General features: G+C 40.4%; 3 protein-coding genes across 5 annotated transcripts; 2 read left to right on the top strand and 1 right to left on the bottom strand.

The window, feature by feature from the left end:
• The first annotated feature begins 907 nt into the window (after window positions 1–907).
• LOC121839092 (putative beta-lactamase-like 1) lies at window positions 908–9,472 on the top strand. Of its 2 annotated transcripts, XM_042295972.1 has the most exons (5): window positions 908–1,160; window positions 3,990–4,088; window positions 6,157–6,307; window positions 7,541–7,647; window positions 8,521–9,472. In XM_042295972.1, exons 2-5 carry the CDS (start codon window positions 4,026–4,028, stop codon window positions 8,689–8,691), a joined length of 492 nt encoding a protein of 163 aa, XP_042151906.1. In that variant the 5' UTR covers window positions 908–1,160; window positions 3,990–4,025; the 3' UTR covers window positions 8,692–9,472. The 2 variants fall into 2 exon arrangements, with proteins under 2 accessions (XP_042151906.1, XP_042151915.1); XM_042295981.1 differs by lacking the exons at window positions 908–1,160; window positions 3,990–4,088 and adding an exon at window positions 5,641–5,977.
• Window positions 9,473–12,317: 2,845 nt separating this feature from the next.
• LOC112218530 (putative beta-lactamase-like 1) lies at window positions 12,318–16,942 on the top strand. Its single transcript, XM_024379398.2, has 3 exons — window positions 12,318–12,960; window positions 13,695–13,800; window positions 15,619–16,942. Exons 1-3 carry the CDS (start codon window positions 12,702–12,704, stop codon window positions 16,595–16,597), a joined length of 1,344 nt encoding a protein of 447 aa, XP_024235166.1. The 5' UTR covers window positions 12,318–12,701; the 3' UTR covers window positions 16,598–16,942.
• A 3,546-nt stretch (window positions 16,943–20,488) lies between these two features.
• LOC112218544 (neuromedin-U receptor 2-like) lies at window positions 20,489–25,506 on the bottom strand. Of its 2 annotated transcripts, XM_024379422.1 has the most exons (3): window positions 25,282–25,506; window positions 23,094–23,965; window positions 20,489–21,808 (listed from the first exon to the last, which is right to left on the bottom strand). In XM_024379422.1, the coding sequence occupies exons 2-3, from the start codon at window positions 23,950–23,952 to the stop codon at window positions 21,360–21,362; spliced, it is 1,308 nt and encodes a 435-aa protein (XP_024235190.1). In that variant the 5' UTR covers window positions 23,953–23,965; window positions 25,282–25,506; the 3' UTR covers window positions 20,489–21,359. The 2 variants fall into 2 exon arrangements, with proteins under 2 accessions (XP_024235190.1, XP_042151882.1); XM_042295948.1 differs by having other exon boundaries at window positions 23,094–25,506.
• Window positions 25,507–25,949: the final 443 nt, after the last annotated feature.

Below are 25,949 nucleotides of genomic sequence, written 5' to 3'. Positions count from 1 at the left end.
CATTTGAGTCAAGGAGTATACTGCTTTTTATATATTCAGTCTTGCTTAATTCACAGGACTAATCAGTGGGGGAAATTATCATATCCTTTTTTCCTATCAACAGATTACATTACAGTGACGCAGTAACACCTGTAACTCACTGGATTCAATGACCATACAATCTTCCCTAATGACTGGCATGAACTCTCCAGGTACTGTAACGCCTTTCGTTCCAGTACTCTGCTGCCTGTGACTGGAACGAATTGCAAAAATCGCTGAAGTTGGAGACTTTTATCTCCCTCACCAACTTCAAACATCAGCTATCTGAGCAGCTAACCAATCGCTGCAGCTGTACATAGTCTATTGGTAAATAGCCCACCCATTTTCACCTACCTCATCCCCATACTGTTTTTATTTATTTACTTTTCTGCTCTTTTGCACACCAATATCTCTACCTGTACATGACCATCTGATCATTTATCACTCCAGTGTTAATCTGCAAAATTGTAATTATTCGCCTACCTCCTCATGCCTTTTGCACACATTGTATATAGACTCCCCCCTTTGTTTTCTACTGTGTTATTGACTTGTTAATTGTTTATTCCATGTGTAACTCTGTGTTGTCTGCTCACACTGCTATGCTTTATCTTGGCCAGGTCGCAGTTGCAAATGAGAACTTGTTCTCAACTAGCCTACCTGGTTAAATAAAGGTGAAATAAATTTAAAAAAAAACAAAAAACATAATATCCATCCCTTTTAGTTGCCCAGAGTGGCCCTTTATTGGGTGGACTTTTAATCCATTGCAAAACTCACACTTAGAAACATATTTTCTTATTGACACAGACAGACACATACCAACACACCAAGAAACCCACAACACATACAGCACACAATCACTCACACACTAACTCTACCACACATTATCCTACTGCAGGGGCACCCATTTTCCCAGATGTCACTGTCACTCACAGATGTCATCAGTCACTGATGGCTGTGGCAGTTAATCCAAGATCCTGGTTCCTGAGTTTGATACAAGCAGGATTTAGCCATGGCCATGATATCAACACCTGTCAGGATGCTGCAGTGATCTTCCAAACACACACAGAGCAACTGCACAGGAATACTGTACATTTCCGTTCTGCTAAAAGAGGTTAAAGACCTACCCGGAATCCAGCTTTGTGGTAAGCTCATGCAGAATTGATGGGTTTGGATGTTTTATGGACATGAATAGTTATTTATTTAATAGTTATTTAATAGTCATATTTATTTTTCTTGTTGTAAGACACCAACAACCTTAGATGAAGTAGTTACTTTATCTAAGGTTGTTGGTGTCTTACAACAAGAAAGGTTTGTTGCCGTAATGTTTGTCATGAAAAAAGGTCTGTATGGTTATATTTCATAATCTAGAAAAATATATTATATTTTTTATATAAATTGTGTTCATTTATTGGATGTAGTAGATGGATATTTATTCAATGCATATCATATTATGTTTGATACACGTGTACATGATGATAAACAGTGCATGATGTAGACTTTTTAAATTGTTTTTATCTAAAATAACAAAAACAATGTCTTCTGTGTTTAAAGAAATGTACACTATACAGGGAACATTTCAGTCAGTGCAGCAGTTGGAGGTTTATTTACATTTTCATTTTAGTAATTTAGCCAATGCTCTTATAATTCAAAGGATAATGTGGTTATTATTCACATAGTATATTTGCTATACGTTTTGATAATCAGTATACTGTCTTGAACATTTAGGTTGGATAATGTGAAAGTGCACACAGACATGAATAGATTTAGATTAAAATGCAAATGAAAGTTAATCAGATAGCCAGTCTGAATCAAACATTGTACATTTAGCATGCTGGTGTACTCATGTTTGCCAAATGAGGAGTGAACATTTCAAGGCATTTATTATGGATTGTCAAAGGCATTTTGCCAGGAGAAAATGTAAATCCAACTAAACGAAGATTGAAACTATGTGAGTTGATTAATAATTATACAATAAAAACATTTTAAAAAACATGTTTCTAGAAAGTAGAACACACTATAGAACCTACTTTTGCCATCACAAATCAGTAAACTTACAGAAGCATGTCTTGTCAGCGACTCAGTTATTGACGGTTAATAAGACATCACTAAAGCATGAATGCATAGTTTCATAGAATGAATTTAATAGTCTGTACATTACTTTATTAACAATGTTTAATGGCATAGACCTCTATCAAAACACTTTGCAGCTAGAAAGAAAGTGCTTAGCATTCCTTTGTAAACATCCCATCACATGGCTTCTGCATGTGCTCCTTAATGGGCTATTCTTCTCAACAGCATGAATACGATTATGTGAGATTGTGTGCACATGTCCTGTTCATCATATTTCCTTGTAGGAATAGACCTAAGCCTCTCAGTGAGCAGAGCTCTACTCACTTCGCATTCAATTGGAATGCAAAGCATGATCTGTGAATCACGTCAGTTAAACAAACAACAGTATCTGAAGTGTTACTTTTAAATCTGAACTTTTGATCATATACTGTAACTTGGCTGCTGCCAATCCTGCTTGCACGGTAATTGCGTAAACATTATGTATAACTAAATTATTATAGAGGGGCTCACCAAGACTAAACGATTCCTTTGGATATGAGCTGAGAGGCTCAAGTAGAACATCTTTAAGATAAATTATTGAACACCTTAAAAATACAGACTAAAAGGCACTGGAGAGGAATACATTTCAAGCAATGCCTGGACAGTGTAAGTAGTTAAACCAATATCAGCCATCAACAGGATTTCATGCTGAATTGGAGACAAGTCAGTAGGAAAAAGGTTTAAACTGTTCAGTGCGGTAGGCTATGTGTTTTATTGGCAAGCACAAGATGTACCAAAAGCCCTTTATTTGTGCATATAACCTAATCTATTCCAATGTGGATCATCCCATCCCAGCCTGTTGATACTGTATGTGTGTGTTGATATGTGAGACAAACAAGAAGTTACTTGCTGTTGTACCCTTCTTTGTATATGCTTCATGAACAGGTCAACCTGAAGGATCATTTTGCTGCCTATCATTTACAGGATTCAACAAATATTAAAGTACAAAACGTTGCAAGCTTGTTTTGCAACTAATTTAGAAACTCGAACAAACTGTCCATATCCAGTGCTGGGAAAACATAGTTTTGTCTCACACACATGACAATAACACCCAATCACTCAATACATGAAGCTGTATTATATAATATGACTCGTACCTCAGAGTCATAATGTTGTTGAATTATACGCCTTGGTTTTGTGAGCCCCGAGTTCCACCTAAAAATATTCGCTTGAAAATAATAGTGCATCTGGTTAGCACTCAAACATGTAATTTACCAGTTTTACCTCAGATAAATGTTTTCAATGGCTTCATTAAGAAGACAATCCAAGGCCAAAAGAGGAAATTAATGAAAGAAGGGTTGGCCTATGGCGCCATCATGAAACCTGCATCATTAACAACAGGGGTGTTTATCAACAGTATGTTAGCACCTGGGAGCTGTTCTATGCCGAGACATAAATTCAGTTCTTTCTGTAAGCTTGACAGCTTGGAGCAATGTCTGGAGTGACTCTGTCAGCTACAGTATAATTATAATATTCTCATGGCAGACTGCACATATGCACTCTTCACACTTTCAGGGGGAAAAAAGGACGTCTAGATAAGATGTCTTCAGAGGGGTTGGGTTAAATGCGGAAGACACATTTCAGTTGAATGCATTCAGATGTACAACTGAGTAGTTATCCCCCTTTCCCTTTCAATGTTCACTTTGATAAGGCCTGCCTTACTATATTTTTCTACGTGTTTATCTATTTTTTGCATATTTAATCTGCTCTGTTTTCCAATGTTTTTTTTTATTGGATGTCTTGAATGATTTATAAAAAATGATCCTCTAAATGTCTTGCCATACACCTACGTTAATGTACTGTACATCCATCATACAAGTGATATAGTGATGTCTTTACTTTATATCTCTCCTTCATAAAAGATCCTGACATCCTTTCATGTTTCTTGCACATGAGTAATGGGGAAGACAGGCAGTAAAGTCCTGAGAGAGATGTCTATGGATGGAGTTCAGCCTCAGCAGGTAACGGCTTATACACAACATTACACACACTCACACATACTTACACTGACACCACACCACAACACACATACTACATACGCCCACACACACACAACACATGCACACATGCATACTGATGCCACACACACACGTGCACACGCACACACATACTTTCACACTCACCACATACTGCACTCTACTGTCTTTTATATATTCTGTTGCCTTGTCACTTAACCTCTACCTACAGTATATGTACATAGCTACCGCAATTGCCTCATACATCGACTCGGCACTGGTACTCCCTGTATATAGACATGTTATTTTCACTCATTATTGTTATTCATTATTCACTCTGTATTATTAGATTTTTTTAAAACATCTTTATCTTTAACTGTGCATTGTTGGAAAGGGACCTGTATGTCTCACTGTTGTATACGAAGCACGTGACAAATACAATTTGATTTGACTTCCTTAATGGGAGACTGCAGGTCATGTGTGTGTATGTGCTGGAGCTTATCTGATTGTGCGCCGCTTACTCACCACAACTCTGTCCAAATGGGACAGCTGCTTGTTCCACAGCCATCAGCTGGTTATGCAACCAGGATCAACTCCAGCTTACTTTAACATGTTCTTTCTCTCTGTAGCATTAGTCCTATGTATATCAGAATACATTACTGGGCCTCCAATAGTTCACAGCCTTCCACAGCTAATAAAATAGGCATAATCTAGCTGAATGTAGAAATACAGAATGATTCACTTCAAATGTCCCCTCTATGAAAGAGATGGTAATCGCTGAGGAAGACACGTTTTTGATATCGATGATTATATAAGTTCTACCTTTTTCTAAACCTTGAGAAGTGCTTGAAATCTTTGATTTCGGCTTACTCTCTTAGGAAAGCTCATTCCCTGTGATCAAATCAGATCAAAACAATGATATATTTAATTAAAACATCCAATCCATTTAAACATTAAAGGAAAGGTTAAACAAATACAAATACTTTTAAATAGATACAACCAGGTAAACATGAATTCCTAATTGATTACAAGCACATTCATTATTTTATTGATTATTGAGTTAAGTCTAATGCAAACACAAACTCCATTAATTCTCCCCCGTCTCCCCCCAGCAGACTCAGGCCCACAATTGGCCCACTGACACCTGATACAATGATCTTAGACCTGAGCCACATGAAGAGATCAATTAATCAATCAATTAATGAATCATAGCCAGGGAACACACATTCTATGCAAAGTTGTACTTTAAAGGATGCAGCCCATGTGTACAGTGTGTGTGTTGCGTGACTGTTAGCTATGGGAAATAGCGAGAGAATTGTATTCCTTCCTAGACTGTCTCAGTCAGTGTCCTCTGTTAACATATTAGTCCACTGGAGCGCTCTAACTTTGTGTGCCCATGTGATTTTCCTTGTCAACTCATGTTTCTGCTAAAGGTGCCTCATAAGGCCAACATGTCCTCCTCCTGTAAGGGTTGAGTAGACACCATGTTTTTCAGAAGGGACTACTTGGTAGGTCCCAAAAGTGGTGCAAACGGGACTGAAGTGAACTGATTTGTGGGGGATTAGAGATTAAGATTTCCCCTCCCGCTGAGATGGGCTTTAGTGGAGTAAATCTGTGGATTATGATGTCAGAGGCCCGTGGTTGTCGGAGAGGAAATGTTATTGTCAGAGGGGTGCCGATGGCCAGGATTATGGAACGGTCAGTGAGGAGATATAGGAATGGGAAGCCATGTCTGTGCCATACCCCTGTACAGTAAAACCTTCAGGGAAGAACATCAACCACTATTGGAATTTGTGAGTTGTCTCTCCACGATGCTGAGTGCATTGTTCAGATGCTGATTCAGTGAGAGAAAGATAGTTTTATTATATTTTGCCTGCCTTTTAAAGCATCAAGTGGTAAGTAGTCTTGGTTGTGATTGCTATCTAAATTGTGTATGTAGATCAGCAAGTTAGCTCACTAATGTTGTGAAAGTACATTTGCCATATTATCAAACCCTTCGTTTCTCAGCATCTCTTAGCATTCTAAAGGCCCATCCCTAACCGTGCGCGCCTGTGTGTGTGTGTGTGTGTTTTAGCCAACCCCGGCTGCTGCTATAGAGGGGCTCACCAAGACCAAGAAGATGAAGGTGAAGTGGACTCAGCTGGGCATGGTGTTCTTCCTGTTGCTCTCTCTGGTCATGACAGGATGCTTCCTCTGGCAGTACCAGATCCCAAAGTTACTGCCAAGTAAGGCTCACTCCCTGCATTCAACCTTGTTCAAGAAAACATAGAACCAAAGTAAAAACAATGGCAGGACATAAAGCAATTCAACATATTATACAGTGAACAGCGTTGATTCACTCAACACTTCAGCCTGTCAATCTCTTGTGGCTTTGTTATATTGTATCTGAGGTAAATGGGTTAAGATTAATCAGAGCTTATAATTATACCAGTAGCTCCTGCTTCCCCTGCATTAACGTTGACTCATACAATAGGTGATTTTGCACACAAAGAACCTGTAGAAATCAAGGAGGAAGTCCATTGTTTCAGGGAAAAAGGTTCCAACACACATGGCAGTTCTTGCTTCAGAATGGATTTATTTGCCTGAGACCCATATGAGGCTAACCACTAGGCAAAAACTGATTGAATCAACTTTGTTTCCACGTAATTTCAACCCCAAAAACCAATGTGATGACGTTGAATCAACGTGAAAAACTCATTATATTTGCAAAAGTCATCATTGTGAGGGCATTTTGTATTTTTTTCACCGAACTTTTAACCTAAATTCAATGACATGGTGACATGTTTTGCTGATTTAACATTGAATTCACAATAGTTGACAACTCAACCAAATGTAAATCAAAACTAGACATTGAACTAACGTCTGTGTCCAGTGTCTGAGGTGTGATCTGAAATCCAATTAGCTGTTTTCTGTGGGTGGTGAATAGATTAGAATGTTAAATACAGACTGTGCTCACAGGGAACCAACCTACTGGAGTGCTGAAGGTGTGATCAGTCAGAGATGCTACTGTACTGCATTTTCCTCCTGTAACAATAGGGGTCCCATTAAGATGCCACATCTGTACTTTCTCCTTTATTTCTTCTTTGCTAAAAGTTTCTGTTGCAACCATTTGAGAAAGTAATATTATGGGGACATATAAAATGTAATCAATATTTCAAATTTAGCGGTCACATTTACTCCTAGGCTTTAGTTGCATTCTTTAACTGAAGGGCTAATTCTTACACATGTATTATTTCAGTAGCACACCATGCCTGTATCATCTGGTACTGGATCAGAACATACTCTAGGCCTAGGGGCCTGTTTACTGTAGTAATTCTATGAACTATAAAGACTAGATCAAATCCTGTGTAGTTAGTTAAATGAAAGTCTCCTTTAACTGCTCATTCAAAATTCATAGTGTGTTCAGAATGAATCACCTTCATGGCACTTAATTTCCCCTTATTCTGTCTCTCTGCCAGATGAGAGCATGGGAGGCAATGCCAAATCAGAACGGATGTGCCCACGCTTCCCTGAGCCTCTCCCCCTTGAGCACCCTATCCCTACTCTGAAAGAGGCACTGGAAAAGGTAAGAGCTCCCTTGGGCCATTCACAGACTATCCACATTATGCTCATGTCCAACTAAGAACAGGGAACATGTGTTAGTGATGCTTGACAACAGTTGCCTAGACATGATGGGCTGTATTAACATGCAGAGAAATATAATTGATAAAGAAAGTGTCCTTTTGCATGAAGCCTCTGGCAACAGATGTGGACGTGACCAGTTCCTGGATTGATATTATTCAGACAGTGAAGGGCATTTGACAACAGTCCTATTGGTCCCAGCACATCTCCATACAGATGTAGGATCTTAATTTGATCACCCAGTTGCAGGAGAACTTTACTGCAATGCAGGACATTTTAAACATGTAGTGTATTTGATGTTTAAAAAGTGTTTTCATTACCACTTAGACATTTCAGACCTGATTTTTGCTTAAAAAAAAAATCTTCAATCCCTACAAAAATGTCCATTAATTATAATCCACATAATAATTCACATTTCCTGTTGCTGCAGGATTGTTTTCCTGCTGTAGCAAACTGGCTCAAATTGAGAATCTGTACAGCAGTCTGCTGTACAGCAGCAGTCTGTTATGGATGAGATTACATTTCCATTGGACATTAACAATGTCCTCAGAATGATAAAAACACATTAGAATTCCTTATATCTTTTATACAGAACAGAAGATTGACCATGTAAAAACAGAGTATCTCAGCATCTGCCAAACCTTGACATTGAAATCACTTCATTCACAACGAATCAATAGGCAGTATTTTTGTCCACAGAGTGCCTTCAAATCTTTCATACCCAACTTTGAACTTTTGAACTTCTTGTTTACTGAAACTACTGTAGAACTATGAATATTATTCGATATACAGTAAATACTGATATGTTCTCACTCAGGTGGACACACTGCTGCGCCAAATCATCAATCCTACTAGTCTTCCCTCTTTGTCGGCCATTGTGATTTTCAACAACACCGTTCTGTGGACTGGTAACTTTGGCAAGAAGAACAGAAGTGACCCACTCTCAGCTCCTCCCAATGAGTACACCATATACAGGCGAGCAGCATAGATCTCAGGGCTTTTTTGGGCCCTAAAGGGGATGACAAAGCCAGGTCTGTTTATGACTCAAATCATCACATGTTTAAGACTCCTACAAAGTTGAAGCTTGTGGTGTTGATGATAAGCACCCGTAGCCAATTCTTATGCATTTCTCGATTCAGGGACATGCGTGTAGTTATGTTGTCCGTATGTATGACGTACTACAGTACGTGCTCAGAGCATGTGAATTTCCTATCAGTCGAAGCTGCCTTACTGCTCTTAAAAAAGGCATAAATGTAACATGTCAATCAGCCTCTGATACAGTTAGCCACTACACCACTATGGAGTCTTTTAGCACCATGGGTCCTGTAGCTGTGGGTATTCTCGCTTCAGAGTACAGCTGTCATTACTGACCAACAGAAGTCTGCATTCCCTGATGCTCAACTTCCAGTTATGTGTATTTTGCTAACTCTAACCATATGTGGTAGATAAATAATGCAGTCTTTTCAGTCTTTTGTGTGGTATTGTACAGGCTTGTGCAGGGATTTTTATGTAACTGCGCCAATCATTCTATTCTCTTGCCGATAGAGATACTGTCATAGCGTTTATTGTTGAAACACCTACAATCCGAGGGGAAGTGACATTCAGGGGAAGTAACATTGAGAGGAAGAGGGAAAATAACATTGCTATGTATCAAAGTATAGGTACAATATCTCACCCTGGTTACACTCATACAATACCATTCAAAAGTTTGGGGTCACTTAGAAATCCCCTTCTTTTTGAAAGAAAAGCTTCTTTTTTTTAAATACCCATTAAAATAACATCAAATTGATCAGAAATACAGTGTAGACATTGATCATGTTGTAAATGACTATTGTAGCTGAAAATGGCAGATTATTTATGGAATATCTACATAGGCGTACAGAGGCCCATTATCAGCAACCATCACTCATGTGTTCCAATGGCACATTGTGTTAGCTAATCCAAGTTTATAATTTTAAAAGGCTAATTGATCATTAGAAAACCCTTTTGCAATTATGTTAGAACAGCTGAAAACTGTTGTCCTGATTAAAGAAACAATAAAACGTGCCTTCTTTAGACTAGTCGAGTATCTGGAGCATCAGCATTTGTGGGTTCAATTAAAGGCTCAAAATGGCCAGAAACAGAGTTCCTCTGTCAAGTGTCTGTGTTCTTTTGCCTATCTTAATCTTTTCTTTTTATTGGCCCGTCTGAGATATGGCTTTTTCTTTGCAACTCTGCCTAGAAGGCCAGCATCCCGGAGTCGCCTCTTCACTGTTGACGTTGAGACTGGTGTTTTGTGGATACTATTTAATGAAGCTGCTAGTTGAGGACTTGTGAGGCGTCTTTCTCAAACTAGACACTCAAATGTACTTGTCCTCTTGCTCAGTTGTAAAACTTGGCAGCAAGGCAATACCCCCAAGCACACATCAAATTCCACAAAGAAATGGTTACATTTTGTAACGGCCACAGATGAAGGATATCAAAGATTTTCAAAGTTTCTGTATGGAGGAATGGTCTAAAATCCCTTCCAATGTGTTCTCCAGTCTCATAAAACATTTTAGAAAAATGCCCAGTGGTGTTATTCTCACAAGGGAAGTGTGCTGGAGTTTTGAAAACGGGTACCAATAATGTTGACCCCTATCTTTTTGAGAAAAACTAGTTCTCTGAGCAATTGTATTTGTATAAAATAACATAATTTCCCCATTTATATACATATTTTATTTAACAGTATTATATTACTTAATTTATAGTCTTTTTTGCTAATATTAGGCTCAAGGCTGCCAATAATTTTGGTCATGACTGTAACATGAGGGGGCAGAGCATCATGATAGAGTCACTGAGAATGAGAGCGGATAATATTGCCACTCCTATTTGCCATCTCTTCAATCTAAGCTTACAAAAAAGCGTGTGTCCTCAGGCCTTGAGGAAGCAAAAGTCATTCTGATACCCAAGAATAGTAAAGCACCCCTACTGGCTCAAATATCCGACCAATCAACCTGTTACCAACCCTTAGTAAACATTTGGGAAAAAATTTGTTTGACCAGATACAATGCTATTTTACAGTAAATAAATTAACAGACTTTCAGGGAAGGGCATTCAACCTGCACAGCACTTGCACAAATGACTGATGATTGGCTGAGAGAAATTGATAATAAAAAGATTGTAGGAGCTGCTTTGTTATACTTCAGTGCAGCTTTTGACATTATCGATAATGGAAAAAGGTATGTTATGGCTTTACACCCCCTTCTATATTGTGGATTGAGAGTTACCTGCCTAACATAACACAGAGGATAATAATGACCTGTGTCACGTTGGTATGAAGGGTCGGGATGCAGGCGCAGGAATGCGTAATAGTTTTTTTATTATACCCCAAATTACAATCATAAGTAAATTGCCTTTGAATTCGTCCCAGTGTAAAGGCACGGGGACGAAGACCGAACAAACACTATACAGAACATAGGGTTGAAACCCAAACAAAAGAGCGAGGAGTACCTCGAATAAATAACACAAGCGTGCAATGATTAACACACGGGACGACACCCGTAATCATCTGCACAATACACAATGTCACTAAAGCCAAAACACACAGCACAGGTACTCACACGAACCAACGGACATTGTAACAATAATAGTCAGGACAATGGTAAACCAAGGACACACTTATACAATTACTATTCACTGGGAATATGGGGCCAGGTGTGTGTAATGAAAGTTCCAGAGGGATCGTGACAACCTGCCACTGGCTCTGAGAAGTCTGCTTCCTGATGGACTCCTGTGATTTAGGGGGCATACACTATCTTTAAATCTATGGAGGGTTGGAGGTGTTTCTATGGAATACTAATAAGAGTGAAGGCCCCACTTACGGCCCTGCTACATTACAGCCATCGGGCATCCGGCGTTGCATCAGCCTTTGAGATCATTGAAAGCTGTTACTGTAGCTCTCGTTGCGTCACGTCCAAAGGCAGCGTTAAAGCACAAGTATAGCAGAGGTTATATTTTTTTATGGCTGAGGAGTGCATTCATTCTATCTTGTGAATTGAAATATAGAGAAATAAAAATAGATTTTGGTTGCATGTGGCCTCCACTAGACACCAGTGGCTATTTTACTGAGATTTATGAAGTCAAGAAGCTACTAGCTAGCAGAAACTCTAGCTAGCTACATTGACTATATTCACAATGTAAACAAAAGCAACATGTAATTAGAGGATCATTTAGTACATCCACTAGCAACATTTTAAGAGTACTTGCGAAAAACTGGACCAAAGCTATTGTACTCACACACAATTGATGAATATGGTACAGTACAGTAGGGAAAGACAGAATAAAGATACTCATCCCCTTTTCTCCTCCGATCTCTCAAAACACTGCACTCTGGCAACGCTTATGGTGGACTTTAAGTATTATGTGAACACTGCTGTAATTTTTCTGATTTGTGGTATGTTGCCATTTCAGCAATGAGTTTGAGCCTGAAATTGGCTTGAACATGTGCCACCGGGATTCAATCTGAAAAGTGTTGTTGACAAGCCCATTGCACAATCTCTTTGTGGAGATCGTATTCACAGTAAACTGTGTGTATATCGGTTTAAGCGTAAATTACTTAAAAGTTGAAAGTTGAGTGCAGTTCTATTGCCAGCAATGCGCCTTTGATTGAATACTGACCTATGTCTTTAACTATGTATGGGCTATTCAGTCATTATGTTTTCATCTGTCTTGAGTGTTGTCAGCACGGGCCTTAAATAGATATGTAGCATGATGTTGTAATTTCAAACTCCAAACCCCTTAATGTCTGACGTGTGATACAGAAATGTCTGGGCTATGAGGCAGAGAAAACGTTGTGAGGTCAAAAGCCTGAGTGTAGAAAGGTTTGGAGAGTGCATGTGAAAATGAAAGGATGTTAGGGTAAGCTCATCCTCTGAAAGGAAGAAAAGTACTATATTCATTTGTGTGTGCTTGTCTTACTGTTTGTTGAAAGTTTTGGGCAGAAATCAGGGTGATACAGTAGTAGTCAATTCCTGTTTGATGCCCTACAGGATTGCCAGCCTTTCCAAGATCTTCCCAACGCTGATGCTATACAGGCTGTGGGACGATGGGAAGATAACCTCTCTGGATGACCCTCTGGAGAAATATGTGGATAACTTCACCATTAAAAACCCTCTGGGCAAGTCACGGGACTCTGAGCTCAAGTACGTAACAGACGGCCTGATCTTCCTGGATAGTGGAGAGGTTCAGATCCGCTCCTCCTCTGTCACTCTGCGCAGGATGGCCAGCCAGCTCTCAGGTAAGATACAAACCTCATACTCCGCCCCTCCCACCTGGGATTGGAACTCATGTCATGCAGACCCGTTAAAATACTATCAGGTGGAACAAGTTATGTGCCTAATGTACTCAGCTACAATGTTGAACAGTATCATGCTATTATTAGCAAAATATAAATTTTAATGTGACGTTCATGATCCTATTTATTGATTAAATTCAAATGCCACCACACCGCAAACTCTGGTCAGTCACCTCTAAGCAGGTTGCTGAATTGCCTTCTGAGGTGGAAAACACGTCTGATGTAACAGAAACGGTTTAGATTATCACTGCATCTGCTTATCATCAGAAATAGATCATGCGAAGGGCTAAGGGACAATGAGTCACACTCATTGAGGGGCAACACTGAATTGAAAAAAAAACCTACAATACCTTGCTTTCAAACAGGTTTGATTTGATTATGTCAATATGAGGTTCACACTTTGATCATTGAGGCATGATAGTCAAACTCAATAATTCATAGAGGAGAGTATTCAATGTTTTAGACCAGACATTGACACGGAATTCTGAGCTGTACATTTAATTAAATGATCAGAGACAGTCCAAACAGATGACATGTTAGAATAACATTTGAGGACCCTGTTTCGGTTCAAATGAATTGCAATTGGCTTGAGCTTCATTTATCATAGTAGCTAAATTAAATGCATTTTCTTTTCTTTAGACGTAAACACTAAAGATGTTGTGTTTTGTCAACTGCAGGTCTACCCAGAAGACTAAGAGCCACTAACCTGCTGTGGAAGGGGAAAACACAGGCTGCAGTGAATCTGCTGCAAGATGATGTCCTTGTTGCAGACCCTGGCACCAAGTAAGGCCTTAGTCATTCCCATCATTCCCAGCATTTTAATCATTCAAATGTTGTGTGTGTCCTTGTGCCATTTAAAACTCACTCAATATTTGCCTTTTGTAATATAATGGAACCTACAGTTAAAGTCAGAAGTTTACATACACCAAAATATTTAAACACAGTTTTTCACAAATCCGTACATTTAATCCTAGTAACAATTACCTGTCAGAATGTGAAATGTCAGAATAATAGTAGAGAGAATGATTTATTTCAGCTTTTATTTATTTCATCACATTTCCAGTGGGTCAGAAGTTTACATAAACTCAATTAGTATTTGGTAGCATTGCCTTTAAATTGTTTAACTTGGGTCAAATGTTTTGGGTAGCCTTCCACAAGCTTCCCACAATAAGTTGGGTGAATTTTGGCCCATTCCTCCTGACAGAGCTGGTGTAACTGAGTCAGGTTTGTAGGCCTCCTTCCTTGCACATACTTTTTCAGTGCTATCTATTATTATAGGACCTTGACTTTGTTGTACGTAAGCCATTTTGCCACAACTTTGGAAGTATGCTTGGGGTCAGTGTCCATTTGGAAGACCCATTTGCGACCAAGCTTTAACTTCCTGACTGATGTCTTGAGATGTTGCTTCAATGTATCCACATAATTTTCCTTTCCTCATGATGCCATCTATTTTATGAAGTGCACCAGTCCCTCCTGTAGCAAAGCACCCCCACAACATGATGCTGCCACCCCCGTGCTTCTCGGTTGGGATGGTGTTCTTCGGCTTGCAAGCCTCCCCCTTTTTCCTCCAAATATAACAATGGTCATTATGGCCAAACAGTTCTATTTTTGTTTCATCAGACCAAAGGACATTTCTCCAAAAAGTACAATCTTTGTCCCAATGTGCAGTTGCAAATTGGCTTTTTTTATGCCGGTTTTGGAGCAGTGGCTTCTTCCTTGCTGAGCAGCCTTTCAGGTTATGTCGATATAGGACTCGTTTTACTGTGGATATAGATGCTTTTGTACCTGTTTCCTCCAGCATCTTCACAAGGTCCTTTGCTGTTGTTCTGGGTTGTTCTTGATTTGCACTTTTGTACCAAAGTACGTTCATCTCTAGGAGACAGAACACGTCTCCTTCCTGAGCGGTGTGATGGCTGCGTGGTCCCATGGTGTTTATACATGCGTACTATTGTTTGTACAGATGAACGTGGTACCTTCAGGCATTTGGAAATTGCTCCCAAGGATGAACCAGACTTGTGGAGGTCTACATTTATTTTGAGGACTTGGCTGATTTCTTTAGATTCTCCCATGATGCCAAGCAAAGAGGTACTGCATTTGAAGGTAGGCCTTGAAATACATCCACAGGTTCACCTCCAATTGACTCAAACGATGTCAATTAGCCTACCAGAAGCTTCTAAAGCCATAACATCATTTTCTGGAAATTTCCAAGCTGATTAAATGCACAGTCAACTTAGTGTATGTAAACTTCTGACCCACTGGAATTGTGATACAGTGAATTATAAGTGAAACAATCTGTCTGTAAATAATTGTTGAAAAAATGACTTGTGTCATGCACAAAGTAGATGTCCTAACCGACTTGCCAAAACTATAGTTTGTTAACAAGAAATTTGTGGAGTGGTTGAAAAACTAGTTTTAATGACTCCGACCTAAGTGTATGTAATCTTTCGCCTTCAACTTCAATTTGCTTCACTCATTTGGATATAAATAGATGGCTCAGGTGTTTAATTATGTCACCCCTGTGGGCTGCATTGACCCTTCAGTCAATGCAGGGTCAATGCAGCAACACAGTGACTTCCCACTCTGCTGCTCTGTGTTTTGCAGATGCCACTACAGTAACCTAGCCTTTTCCTTACTGGCCCACGTCATGGCTGAGAAGGTGGTGGGCCTGGACTACCAGCGCTGGATCAATGATAACATCCTGGCCCGGCTGGGGATGGAGGACACAGGCTTTGACTACACCCCAGGGATCCAAAGCCAGATGGCTGTGGGCGTCTACTCCAGTGGCCAGCCAGCCCCTCTGTATGACCTGGGCTGGTACCGCCCCTCAGGCCAGATGTTCTCCACTGCCGCTGACCTTGCCAAGCTGGCCATGATGCTGCTGGGGGCCTACCACCGCAAGCTCCTGGAGCCCGACACCCTGAAGATCATGCTGACCCCGCTGTACCGCTGTGATAAGGACTACTTTGCCAACCGCACCGGGACGCCTTGGGAGGTGAATGAGCAGCTGGGCTACGAGGTGCTGCGTAAAGACGGAGACCTGGATGGCTACTCAGCCACCTTCTCACTGGTGCCCAGGCTCAAGCTGGGCCTGGTGGTGCTGATGGCTGGTACCAGACCTCAGAACCAGGAGGTGGTGGCCAAGGCTTACAGTCACATCATACCCGCCATGGAGAGGGTGTTCCGGGAGGCCAAAAAGATCCTCATCCCTCCCCCTATTCCAGACCCTTACATAGGCTTCTTCACTTATGGAAACATCACCTTCTATGAGATCAAAGCTGGGGCAGACGGTGTTCTGATCATGCAGCAGTTTGGTCCCCAGATTGAGGACCTGATCCCAGAGAGATATCGGACAATCAAGCTGAACTACCTGGTAGACAGGGTGTTCAGGGTGGTGTTTGAGAAGGAGTACCCCTGTGTTTTGCGGGTCAGCACTGCCTCAGTCTCCCTTGAGGCCCAAGACGGGCAGCTCTTTAACTTTTATGTGTTTGACAAGCGTGGTCTGTCCCCTGGCTTCGATGCACCAGGACTGAATACATACAATGTGATCCGGATAACCCGTAGGCCGACTTTCTCAAACTAACTGAACTCATACAACGGAAAGGCACATGTACATGCTGAATGAAGGTCCTTTTTGGGTCTGTAGCCTATATTTTATAGGGATACTCTGAAATTAAAGAAAACATTGCTGTCAGACAGTGAGTAGACTGTATCATGATGAATTGCAAAAGAAGGCACACAGACAGATTTTTAAAATTTTATTTACCCATTGACGTCAACATTTTTGATTTCTGTGTCAAATAGTGGCATTGTAAATATTCATCCTTTTTATACAGTTGATAACCTGACCTTAAACATACACTACATGACCAAAGGTATGTGGACACCTGCTTGTCGAAGATCTCATTCCAAAATCATGGGCTATAATATGGAGTTTGTCCCCTCTTTGCTACTATAACAGCCTCCACTCGTCTGAGAAGGCTTTCCAATAGATGTTGGAACATTGCTGCAGGGACTTGCCACAAGAGCATTAGTGAGGTTGAGCACTGATGTTTGGCAATTAGGCCTGGCTCGCATTGGGCATTCCAATTCATCCCAAAGGCGTTCGATAGGGTTGAGGTCAGGGCTCTGTGTAGGCCAGTCAAGTTCTTCCACACCAATCTCGAAAAACCATTTCTGTACGGACCTTGCTTTGTGCATGGTGGCATCGGCATGCTGAAACAGGAAAGGGCCTTCCTCAAAGTTATACAGTACCAGTCAAAAGTTTGGAGACACGTACTCAAGGGTTTTTCTTTATTTTTACAATTTTCTACATTGTAGAATAATAGTGAAAACATCAAAACTATGATATAACACATATGGAATCATGTAGTAACCAAAACAGTGTTAAACAAATAAAAATATATTTTAGATTTTAGATTCTTCAAAGTAGCCACCTTTTGCCTTGATGACAGCTTTGCACACTCTTGGCATTCTCTCAACCAGCTTCATGAGATAGTCACCTGGAATGCTTTCCCAACAGTCTTGAAGGAGTTCCCACATATGCTGAACACTTGCTGGCTGCTTTTCCTTTACTCTACAGTCCAATTCATCCCAAACCATCTCAATTAGGTTGAGGTTGGGTGATTGTGGAGGCCAGGTCATCTGATGCAGCACTCATCACTCTCCTTCTTGATCAAATAGCCCTTACACAGCCTGGAGGTGTGTTTTGGGTCATTGTCCTGTTGAAAAACAAATAGTCCCACTAAGCGCAAAGCAGATGGGATGATGTATCGCTGCAGAATGCTGTGGTAGCTATGCTGGTTAAGTGTGCCTTGAATTCTAAATAAGTCATAGACAGTGTCACCATTCAAAGCAGCCCCACACCATCACACCTCCTCCTCCATGCTTCACGGTGGGAACCACACATGCAGAGATCATCCATTCACCTAATTTGCATCTCACAAAGACACGGCGGTTGGAACAAAAAATCTACAATTTTGACTCATCAGACAGATTTCCACCAGTCTAATGTCCATTGCTCATGTTTCTTGGCCAAAGCAAGTCACTTCTTCTTATTGGTGTCCTTTAGTAGTGTTGTCTTTGCAGCAATTCGACCATGAAGGCCAGATTTACGCAGTCTCCGCTGAACAGTTGATGTTGAGATGTGTCTGTTACTTTAGCTCTGTGAAGCATTTATTTGGGCTGCAATCTGAGGTGCAATTAATTGCCGATTTCTGATTCTGGTAACTCTAATGAACTTATCCTCTGTCACAGAGGTAACTCTGGGTCTTACTTTCCTGTGGAAGTCCTCATGAGAGCGAGATTCAGCATAGCGCTTGATGATTTTTGCGACTGCATTTGAAGAAACGTTCAGTTCTTGACATTTTCCGCATTGACTGACCTTCATGTTTTAAAGTAATGATGGACTGTCGTTTCTCTTTGCTTATTTGAGCTGTTCTTACCATAATATGGACTTGGTCTTTTTCTTCCGTACACCAACCCTACCTTGTCACAACACAACTGATTGGCTCAAACGCATTAAGAAGGAAAGAAATTCCACAGATTATCTTTTAAAAGGGCACACCTGTTCATTGAAATGCATTCCAATGTCAAGAGTGTGCAAAGATGTCATCAAGGTGAAGGGTGGCTTCTTTAAAGAATCTCAAATATAAAATATATTTTGATTTGTTTAACACTTTTTTGGTTACTACATGATTCCATATTGTGTTATTTCATAGCTTTGATGTCTTCACTATTTTTCTACAATGTAGCGAATAGTAAAAAATAAAGAAAAATCCTTGAGTGAGTAGGTTGTCCAAACTTTTGACTAGTACTGTATAGTGCATTATACTGTACAGATGTAGTATTTTAATTTGAGCCAGTTTGCTACAGCAGGAAAATAATTTAATGTAATTATGTGGATTATAATTCATGGATTTTTTGAGAAAGGTTGATACATTTTTTATTAGGGCAAATCAAGTCTGACATTTTAAAGTGTAAGTTACAAACTTCTGCTTTTTAAACCTGGAATACATAAGTTTCTTATCGACAAAAGAGTGACCAAATTAAGATCCTACATCTGTACACATTTGAAAGTTTTCTTTTTACCTTTATTTAACTAGGCAAGTCAGTTAAAGTACAATTTCTTATTTTCAAGGACAGCCTAGGAACAGTGGGTAACCTGCCTTGTTCAGGGGCAGAACAACAGATTTTTCCTTGTCAGCTCGGGGATTCGACCTTGCAACATTTCGGTTACTAGTCGGACACTCTAACCACAAGGCTACCCTGCCGCCCTACACTGTATTGTGGCACAGTATTTCTTGTCTTTCCTGCACTATGCACATTGTTACTGTTCTCTTATATTTGTCAGCTTGTCCTATCCTAACATTGCATTTGTAACAAAACAACATAATGTAAATATGGTATGCTGGCATCAATCAACACACTTCAATTGTAACACTGTCATTTGCATGTGGATGTTCATGTTTTTTTGCCCTATGAATCTCAAAGATGTCAAAAGATGGATTTATTTTAGTTTGTTATCAAATTATATCCTGATCATTTTTGACCTACGAAAAATCCATAAAATGTGTTCATACCAAACAAAAATAAACTCTGATTTTTAAATAGAGATCATGTTGGGTTTTGGCATAGATACCTTTTACAGTGTCTGTAGCCATACTGTAGAGTATACTGTATGTGACCAAAAATTATGGGCTTAAAAGGGGGCTTTGGGATATAATGGTATAGTTCCAGGAATGACTGTGTACTTCATCATCCCAATTCTGACTCCTCTATATGAATAGATTCATGTCAAATAGCAGTAGCTCATAAACTGACTCCAAATGAATAACCTAATGTGGCCCTCTGGTTTGGCAGCTAGATGTTCTAATGTAATACTACATAGGAGGGAAAACAGATCATTTTCAAATGGGTCTAGCCAAACACTATTGAAATTGAAACCCAAAATGAAAGGTAATTCTCCAGGCCTCAGGTGCAGTGTGGTGGCAAGGATTGCATTTGGAATAAGAGTTGGTTCCTATACTCTGAGATAGAAAGGGTTACAAAAGGGTTCTGCGGCTGTCCCCATAGCAGAGCCCGTTTTGGTTCCAGGTAGAACCCTTTTTGGTTCCGGGTAGAACTCTTTTGGGTTCCATGTAGAACACTGGGTTCTACATGGAACCCAAAAGGGTTCTACCCGGAACCAAAAGGGTTCTGCCTGGAACCAAAAAGGGTTATTCAAAGGGTTCTCCTATGAGGACAGCCAAAGAACCCTTTTTTGTTCTAGATAGCACCTTTTTTTCTAAGAGTGTAGAGTTCAATATCCAGTTGGAGAACACAATGTTAGCACACACCAAGGATGGAGCTATTCAATATGTTGTCGTATACACAAGAAAGAAAATGGCATTCATTACCCTCCAGTGAATGTTATGTGGCAGGCAAAGCTCATTTGTTTTGTACAGAATAACAATTCATCCATAGAGGCTACCAGGAGGCTTCTAGGAATCTTTAATCAAATGGTCTAAGTTCTGTAATTGTCTCTTATGATGGATTCTCTGCATTATTGACACTCTACAAGAACACAGTCTTGGCCCAGATGTGGGGCAGCAGGGAAATCAGGAACAACTTGCTGTGAAATCAGGATCAACTTTTGTAGAAGCCTCATCGTGGTTCCCATTATACTACTGCCACTTACACATTGATGGTCGAACAGACTACCGTTGTTGTTGCTGTTGTTGTTGTTAGGGTCTCCAAGAGACTCATACGATACATTCTCAATGTAATACACATTCTGTTGCAGACATTGTAAACAATTCATGAAATACTCATCAAGCAATTCATTCATGTTTTGCTGTTTTCACAGAAAGGCAATAATTATGAATTGATTTACAGTATATTTACATAAAATGTCTAGGTCAAAGGACAGCAGTGCTACATACGTACATTCAATGTCTTTGACAAGGAGAAATGGGGAAGTTTTGACATACACTCAATAAATTACGGGTTGGAATAGGTGGTTATGAAACACAAGGATGATAAATACTGTAACTGCAGTTCACATAGTCCATATATCACACAGATCAATATGAGAAGACCAATCATATGGGATAATCAATCACTGGAGTGAATTATCAAGTGCAACCAAGTCTCTCATTTACATACCCCTAAATCGGTTGTTTTTGGATACATCTGTCTGCTATGAGGATTTATGTTGCTTTAATAACAGATCACAATTGAGTCCACAGATCACCTCATGAAATAATGATCATCCAGCTGTGCACAATGCATCATCTGCTCATTAGTCAAATCCACAGCCTGACACAGGGCATCATATCTACTACCACATTAAATATTAAATATGATTAAAAAGCAGTAGCAGTGAAGTCAGAGTCTACCACACAGGAATGTTCACATGTCAGCGTTGTGATCTCTGTGCTCCCAGTCCCAATTGGAGATAACAGGGGAGTGAGGGAGTTCTGGTCCCTGGGACTGGCCTGGGATTTAGGAACTGGGCCAGAGGGAACCAGCAGGATTTTGGCGAAGGGTGGGCAGTCTTTTCTAGAGGCGGTGTCTTTCGTATGTGTGCAGATAAGATCCCAGAAGCATTCCCGAAAGCGTGTGGAGAGCATGTTGTAGATAACGGGGTTGACTGCAGAGCTGAGGTAGAAGAGGATGCCGGAAAGGAGGTGCACACACTGGTACACAGTTTGGTTGAGGTCTGTCCAGACAGACCACTGCATGATGCAGCTCCACAAGAGCCGGTCGATATGGAAAGGCGCCCAGCAGATGGAAAACACCAGCACGACCACAGCTACATAACAGACAGCGACAAGAGGAGAGGGAGACCGAGAAGGAGGATGAATTAAGTGATGCAGAGAGAGGGAGGAAGGAGGGGAACAACAGGGTATCCTGTTCCCTGCAAGACCTGGCCCCCTGAAACTGAGACATTCTACTCATATAACTACTGACAGAAACTGGCCCACATTCACCATTTCACCATGAGATCGTGTAGAGGGAGTTAAGGGCCTCTTGACAGCCAATTTTCCTGAAAGTAGAATGTGGAAAAAAGGAATTGCCTCCTCAATTCTCCAAGGAATATAAATCAATTATCTTTAGATAACTACTGGAGAGGAAATTAAAGTATTGGATGAACACTGCTACTCAAAACAAAGCTCCACCATAGCTTAGAGATCAACATTCAGTGCAGAGACACTTCCCAAAATAGCAATGCCCTGTGTAAGAAGTGTCAAATGGGTACAAAGAATCATGCCATGGGTTTTCAGAAAGTTTTGTTTTTCGACCATGCCATTGCATTGTCACAGATTAGATTATCTGTCCTAGTCTCAAATAAACAAACACTGCCAAGACATACAGGTAACTGCCAAAATAAAAGAAACACCAACATGTCTTAATTGGGTGTTGGGAACTCTATTGGAGGGATGCGACACCATTCTTCAACAAGAAATTTCATAATTTGCTGTTTTGTTGTTGGACGTGGAAAATGCTGTCTCAGGTTCCAATCCAGACTCTTCCATAAATGTTTAATTGGAGTAAAATTTGGTGACCGATATGGCCATGGCTAACATCTTTGTCATGCTCATCAAATCATTCAGTGACCACTTGTGCCATGTGGATGGAGTCATTGTCATCCTATGGGGGGGGCATAGTCATGGTATCCAAAATAATGGCTAACATAATGACCTGCCCAGCATATTTATACTTGACCCTAAGCATGATGGGATGTTAATTGCTTAATTAACTCAGGACCCGCACGTGTGGAAGCACCTGCTTTCAGTATACTTTGTATACCTCATTTACTCAAGTGTTTCCATTATTTTGGTAGTTACCTGTACATCGACCTGTAAACCGATCAGATGCTCTTTATTATCAACATCAACATTTTCTAAATTACAATATTATTATCACTAACACAGACTGCATAATATAAAATGTACAAGGGATGAACTTATCATTCAAAACCTTTATGGATATTGCTACCAGAAAACAGTTTAAATGTCAAAATTGTGTTGACCATGGAAGACAGGCTTGTGACTGTGACAACGGAAATGGGCATGGAAATGGAATGCAGAACTTACCAAGCATCTTGGTGGCTTGTCTCCTACGCCCTCGCTCTACGTGGATTCTCCAGTTGGTGTTGGTGCTACAGTTCTTCCTCATCGTTCCCTGGGAAAGGTGTCGCTCCCTGCCCAGCTGGATGCCCATCACCAGGTACAGACCGCTCATCACCGTCATGGGCACAATGTAGAAGCACGCAGTGGTGATCAGGATCACCAGGTTATAGATCCACGGGGCCCCTATCAAACTGCATATGGCTGACTCTGCCACCTTCTCCGGGAGATTCAAGTAGTAGATGCCATGCAGGGAGGTGTTGGGGATGGCACAGACCAGGGACACCACCCATACGGCACTGATGACATGCTTGGCATGCTTGTTGGTGGAGACATAGCGTATTTTTAGTGGATGGACCACGGCGATGTACCTCTCCGCACTCAGCACTGTCACATTTAGGATGGAAGCGAAGCAGACGGTCTCAAGGAGGAAGATCTTGAAGTAGCAGACTCCCTCGCCGAAAGGGAAGGGGTAGTTCTGCCACATGTCGTAGATCTCCAGGGGCATCCCAAAGAGGAGCACCAAGAGGTCCGACACAGCCAGGCTGAACAGGAACAGGTTGGTGGTGGTACGCATCTTCTTGTGTTTGGATATCACTGCGCATGTGAGAAGGTTGCCAGACACACCAAAAAAGAAGATGAGCAGGTAAACCAGGGTGATAGGGAGGAAGACGGGAGAGCGTTTCGGCCCTAGAAATTCCAGTAGGAGGTCCTCGATGGATTTGGTCCCAGAGTCATTTCCTGTGACGTTTAGCAATGTGATGTTACAGAACATGCCGTGCTGTTCTGAGATGTTGGAACGAGAGTCCAGGCAGTACTTCTCCATTTCACAGTAGGGGCTTGTAAGTGGGAGTAGAGAGGAACAGGATCACTGGAGATGTCTGCACATCATTGCTCTGAGAGAAATTCCATACAGAGAGAAATACAACACCTAAAGAGTACCACAGCAACACAATTTTGTATTACAGCATCCTGATTCTACATAAGATGATGTAAAAGCTCTCATATGGTGACTGACACAGCTCAGTAAAGTCTCACAAGAGATATATGTTTTGCACAATTAAGTCTTGACTAAAGGGCTGATCAGATTCCACTAGTTGTAACTGGGAATTATGAATTTACAGTACATCACAAATGCACACTTTGCCTCTTACAGTGATAGTATGGTGGTAGTTTCACCAGTGTATATAACATGAATACTGTAGTAAATCTTGTGTAGCCGCATGTTTGTGCAATTATTTACCACATATTATGATTCCCATTTTTCAGTCATCTGTTCTGTGCAAAGACAATTATTTGAATGAGGTTAGCTAATTCAAATAAAAAATGATTCCTGCAATAACCAAGTCTTCAGCAGCACTTAGCACTGTGTGATAAACACATTCTAAATGCTTGGTAAAATCAAGTCTAATGTAAAAATGAAATAATTTTGTATTGCAGCAAAATTATGTGCTGTTGCTACAGTAATAGATGTCTCTATCACTTCATACATTTCAGAGCTGAGACATGAATGTTTCATTAGGCCTGTTAGTTTCTCTGCAGTGGGTGTCTCATCTTACTCTATAGGAGCAGAAGGCAGGGATACAGAGCTAGAGGGTGTGAAAATGAGCTTTGGAGCTTACCTGTGTTCCAATATGTTAATCTTTGGTGCCAGTAGCATAATTATCTATGCACACGAATGAAACTGAACAGACTGTGCATAAAACTGGAAAGGCATTTTCACATGACTGCTACCCAGCACTCTCCTAAACAGTTCAGCCTATTTTACAGACTGCAGCAGGATCCTGATTTAAGTGCATAAAATCAATTCATAAAGAATACATCCAAACCCAACATACTGTACCCACATAGGCTGCCTGCCTGTTCAAGAAATTAAACTTCAACTCCAAACTGACAGAAAATCTGAACTGAGCATAAAAGCAACACATGGGATAAAACAACATTCAGTCAATTTCATGAAATTTAAATGTTCAGAACTAAAGCACGTGGACATACAAAAATATACATGTGTATCCTTTATCGCTTACTTCTTGCACTTACTTAGAATTAACACTTCTTAATTGTATGTTCAGAAAAAGCAACCAAGTTTGTTTTAGACTACTATTGTATAATGTCATTTGAGACATTTGTGTAGATCAGTAGAATTTGAACACACCTTCGATTCCTGTTCACAGCTGCCAGAGATTGCACTTGCTCATCATTTTAACACGTCGAAGGACAAAAGAAAATGTGCTCCTTCTTCAAAAAGTCTGGACATGTTTTTAAAGAATAGCAGAAGGTGGTGAAAGGAGATGAGAGGAGTTATCCGCTGCAAGAAACTGCGCCTGTGAAAATTGCTCCTTTAGGTACCTGAAGCAGAGGGCTGACGCACGTAGCGCATGCTCTAGAGAGTGGGTTTATTCATTTACTTATGGAACCATTTTATGTGCCTCCTACCGGGCAGGTCAATTGAAAACATTGTAATTTATGAATATGCTAATGACGCCTGCGAACAACATTCACACCAGTGGCGTGTATTCATGGATACCAATGGAAGCCAGGCCCCCCAAACAATTGACCAAGAAGAAAAATACAAAACATAGAAAATAAAGTATCTTTAATCTTTCTGTGTTTCATAGATTTCCTTCAATTCACAAGAAGCTGAATGTATCTCACCGGAGAAAGCATCTGAGAAAATAAAACAGCAACCCTCTGTCTCAGTATATGTAGCGTATCTATCTGATGCTGTCTTGTCAAAAAGTGTGACATTGTAGTATTGAATGTAAGTGAAGCCAGTGAGCATTTGGCCTCCCTTGACAAAAAATACATAAAATAATAGCCAAT

The sequence above is a fragment of the Oncorhynchus tshawytscha genome, linkage group LG02 (assembly GCF_018296145.1).
Source record: "Oncorhynchus tshawytscha isolate Ot180627B linkage group LG02, Otsh_v2.0, whole genome shotgun sequence".
Lineage (NCBI taxonomy): Eukaryota > Metazoa > Chordata > Actinopteri > Salmoniformes > Salmonidae > Oncorhynchus > Oncorhynchus tshawytscha.
Note: the sequence above shows the minus strand (reverse complement) of the source record. Positions and strands in the feature narration are given on the sequence as shown.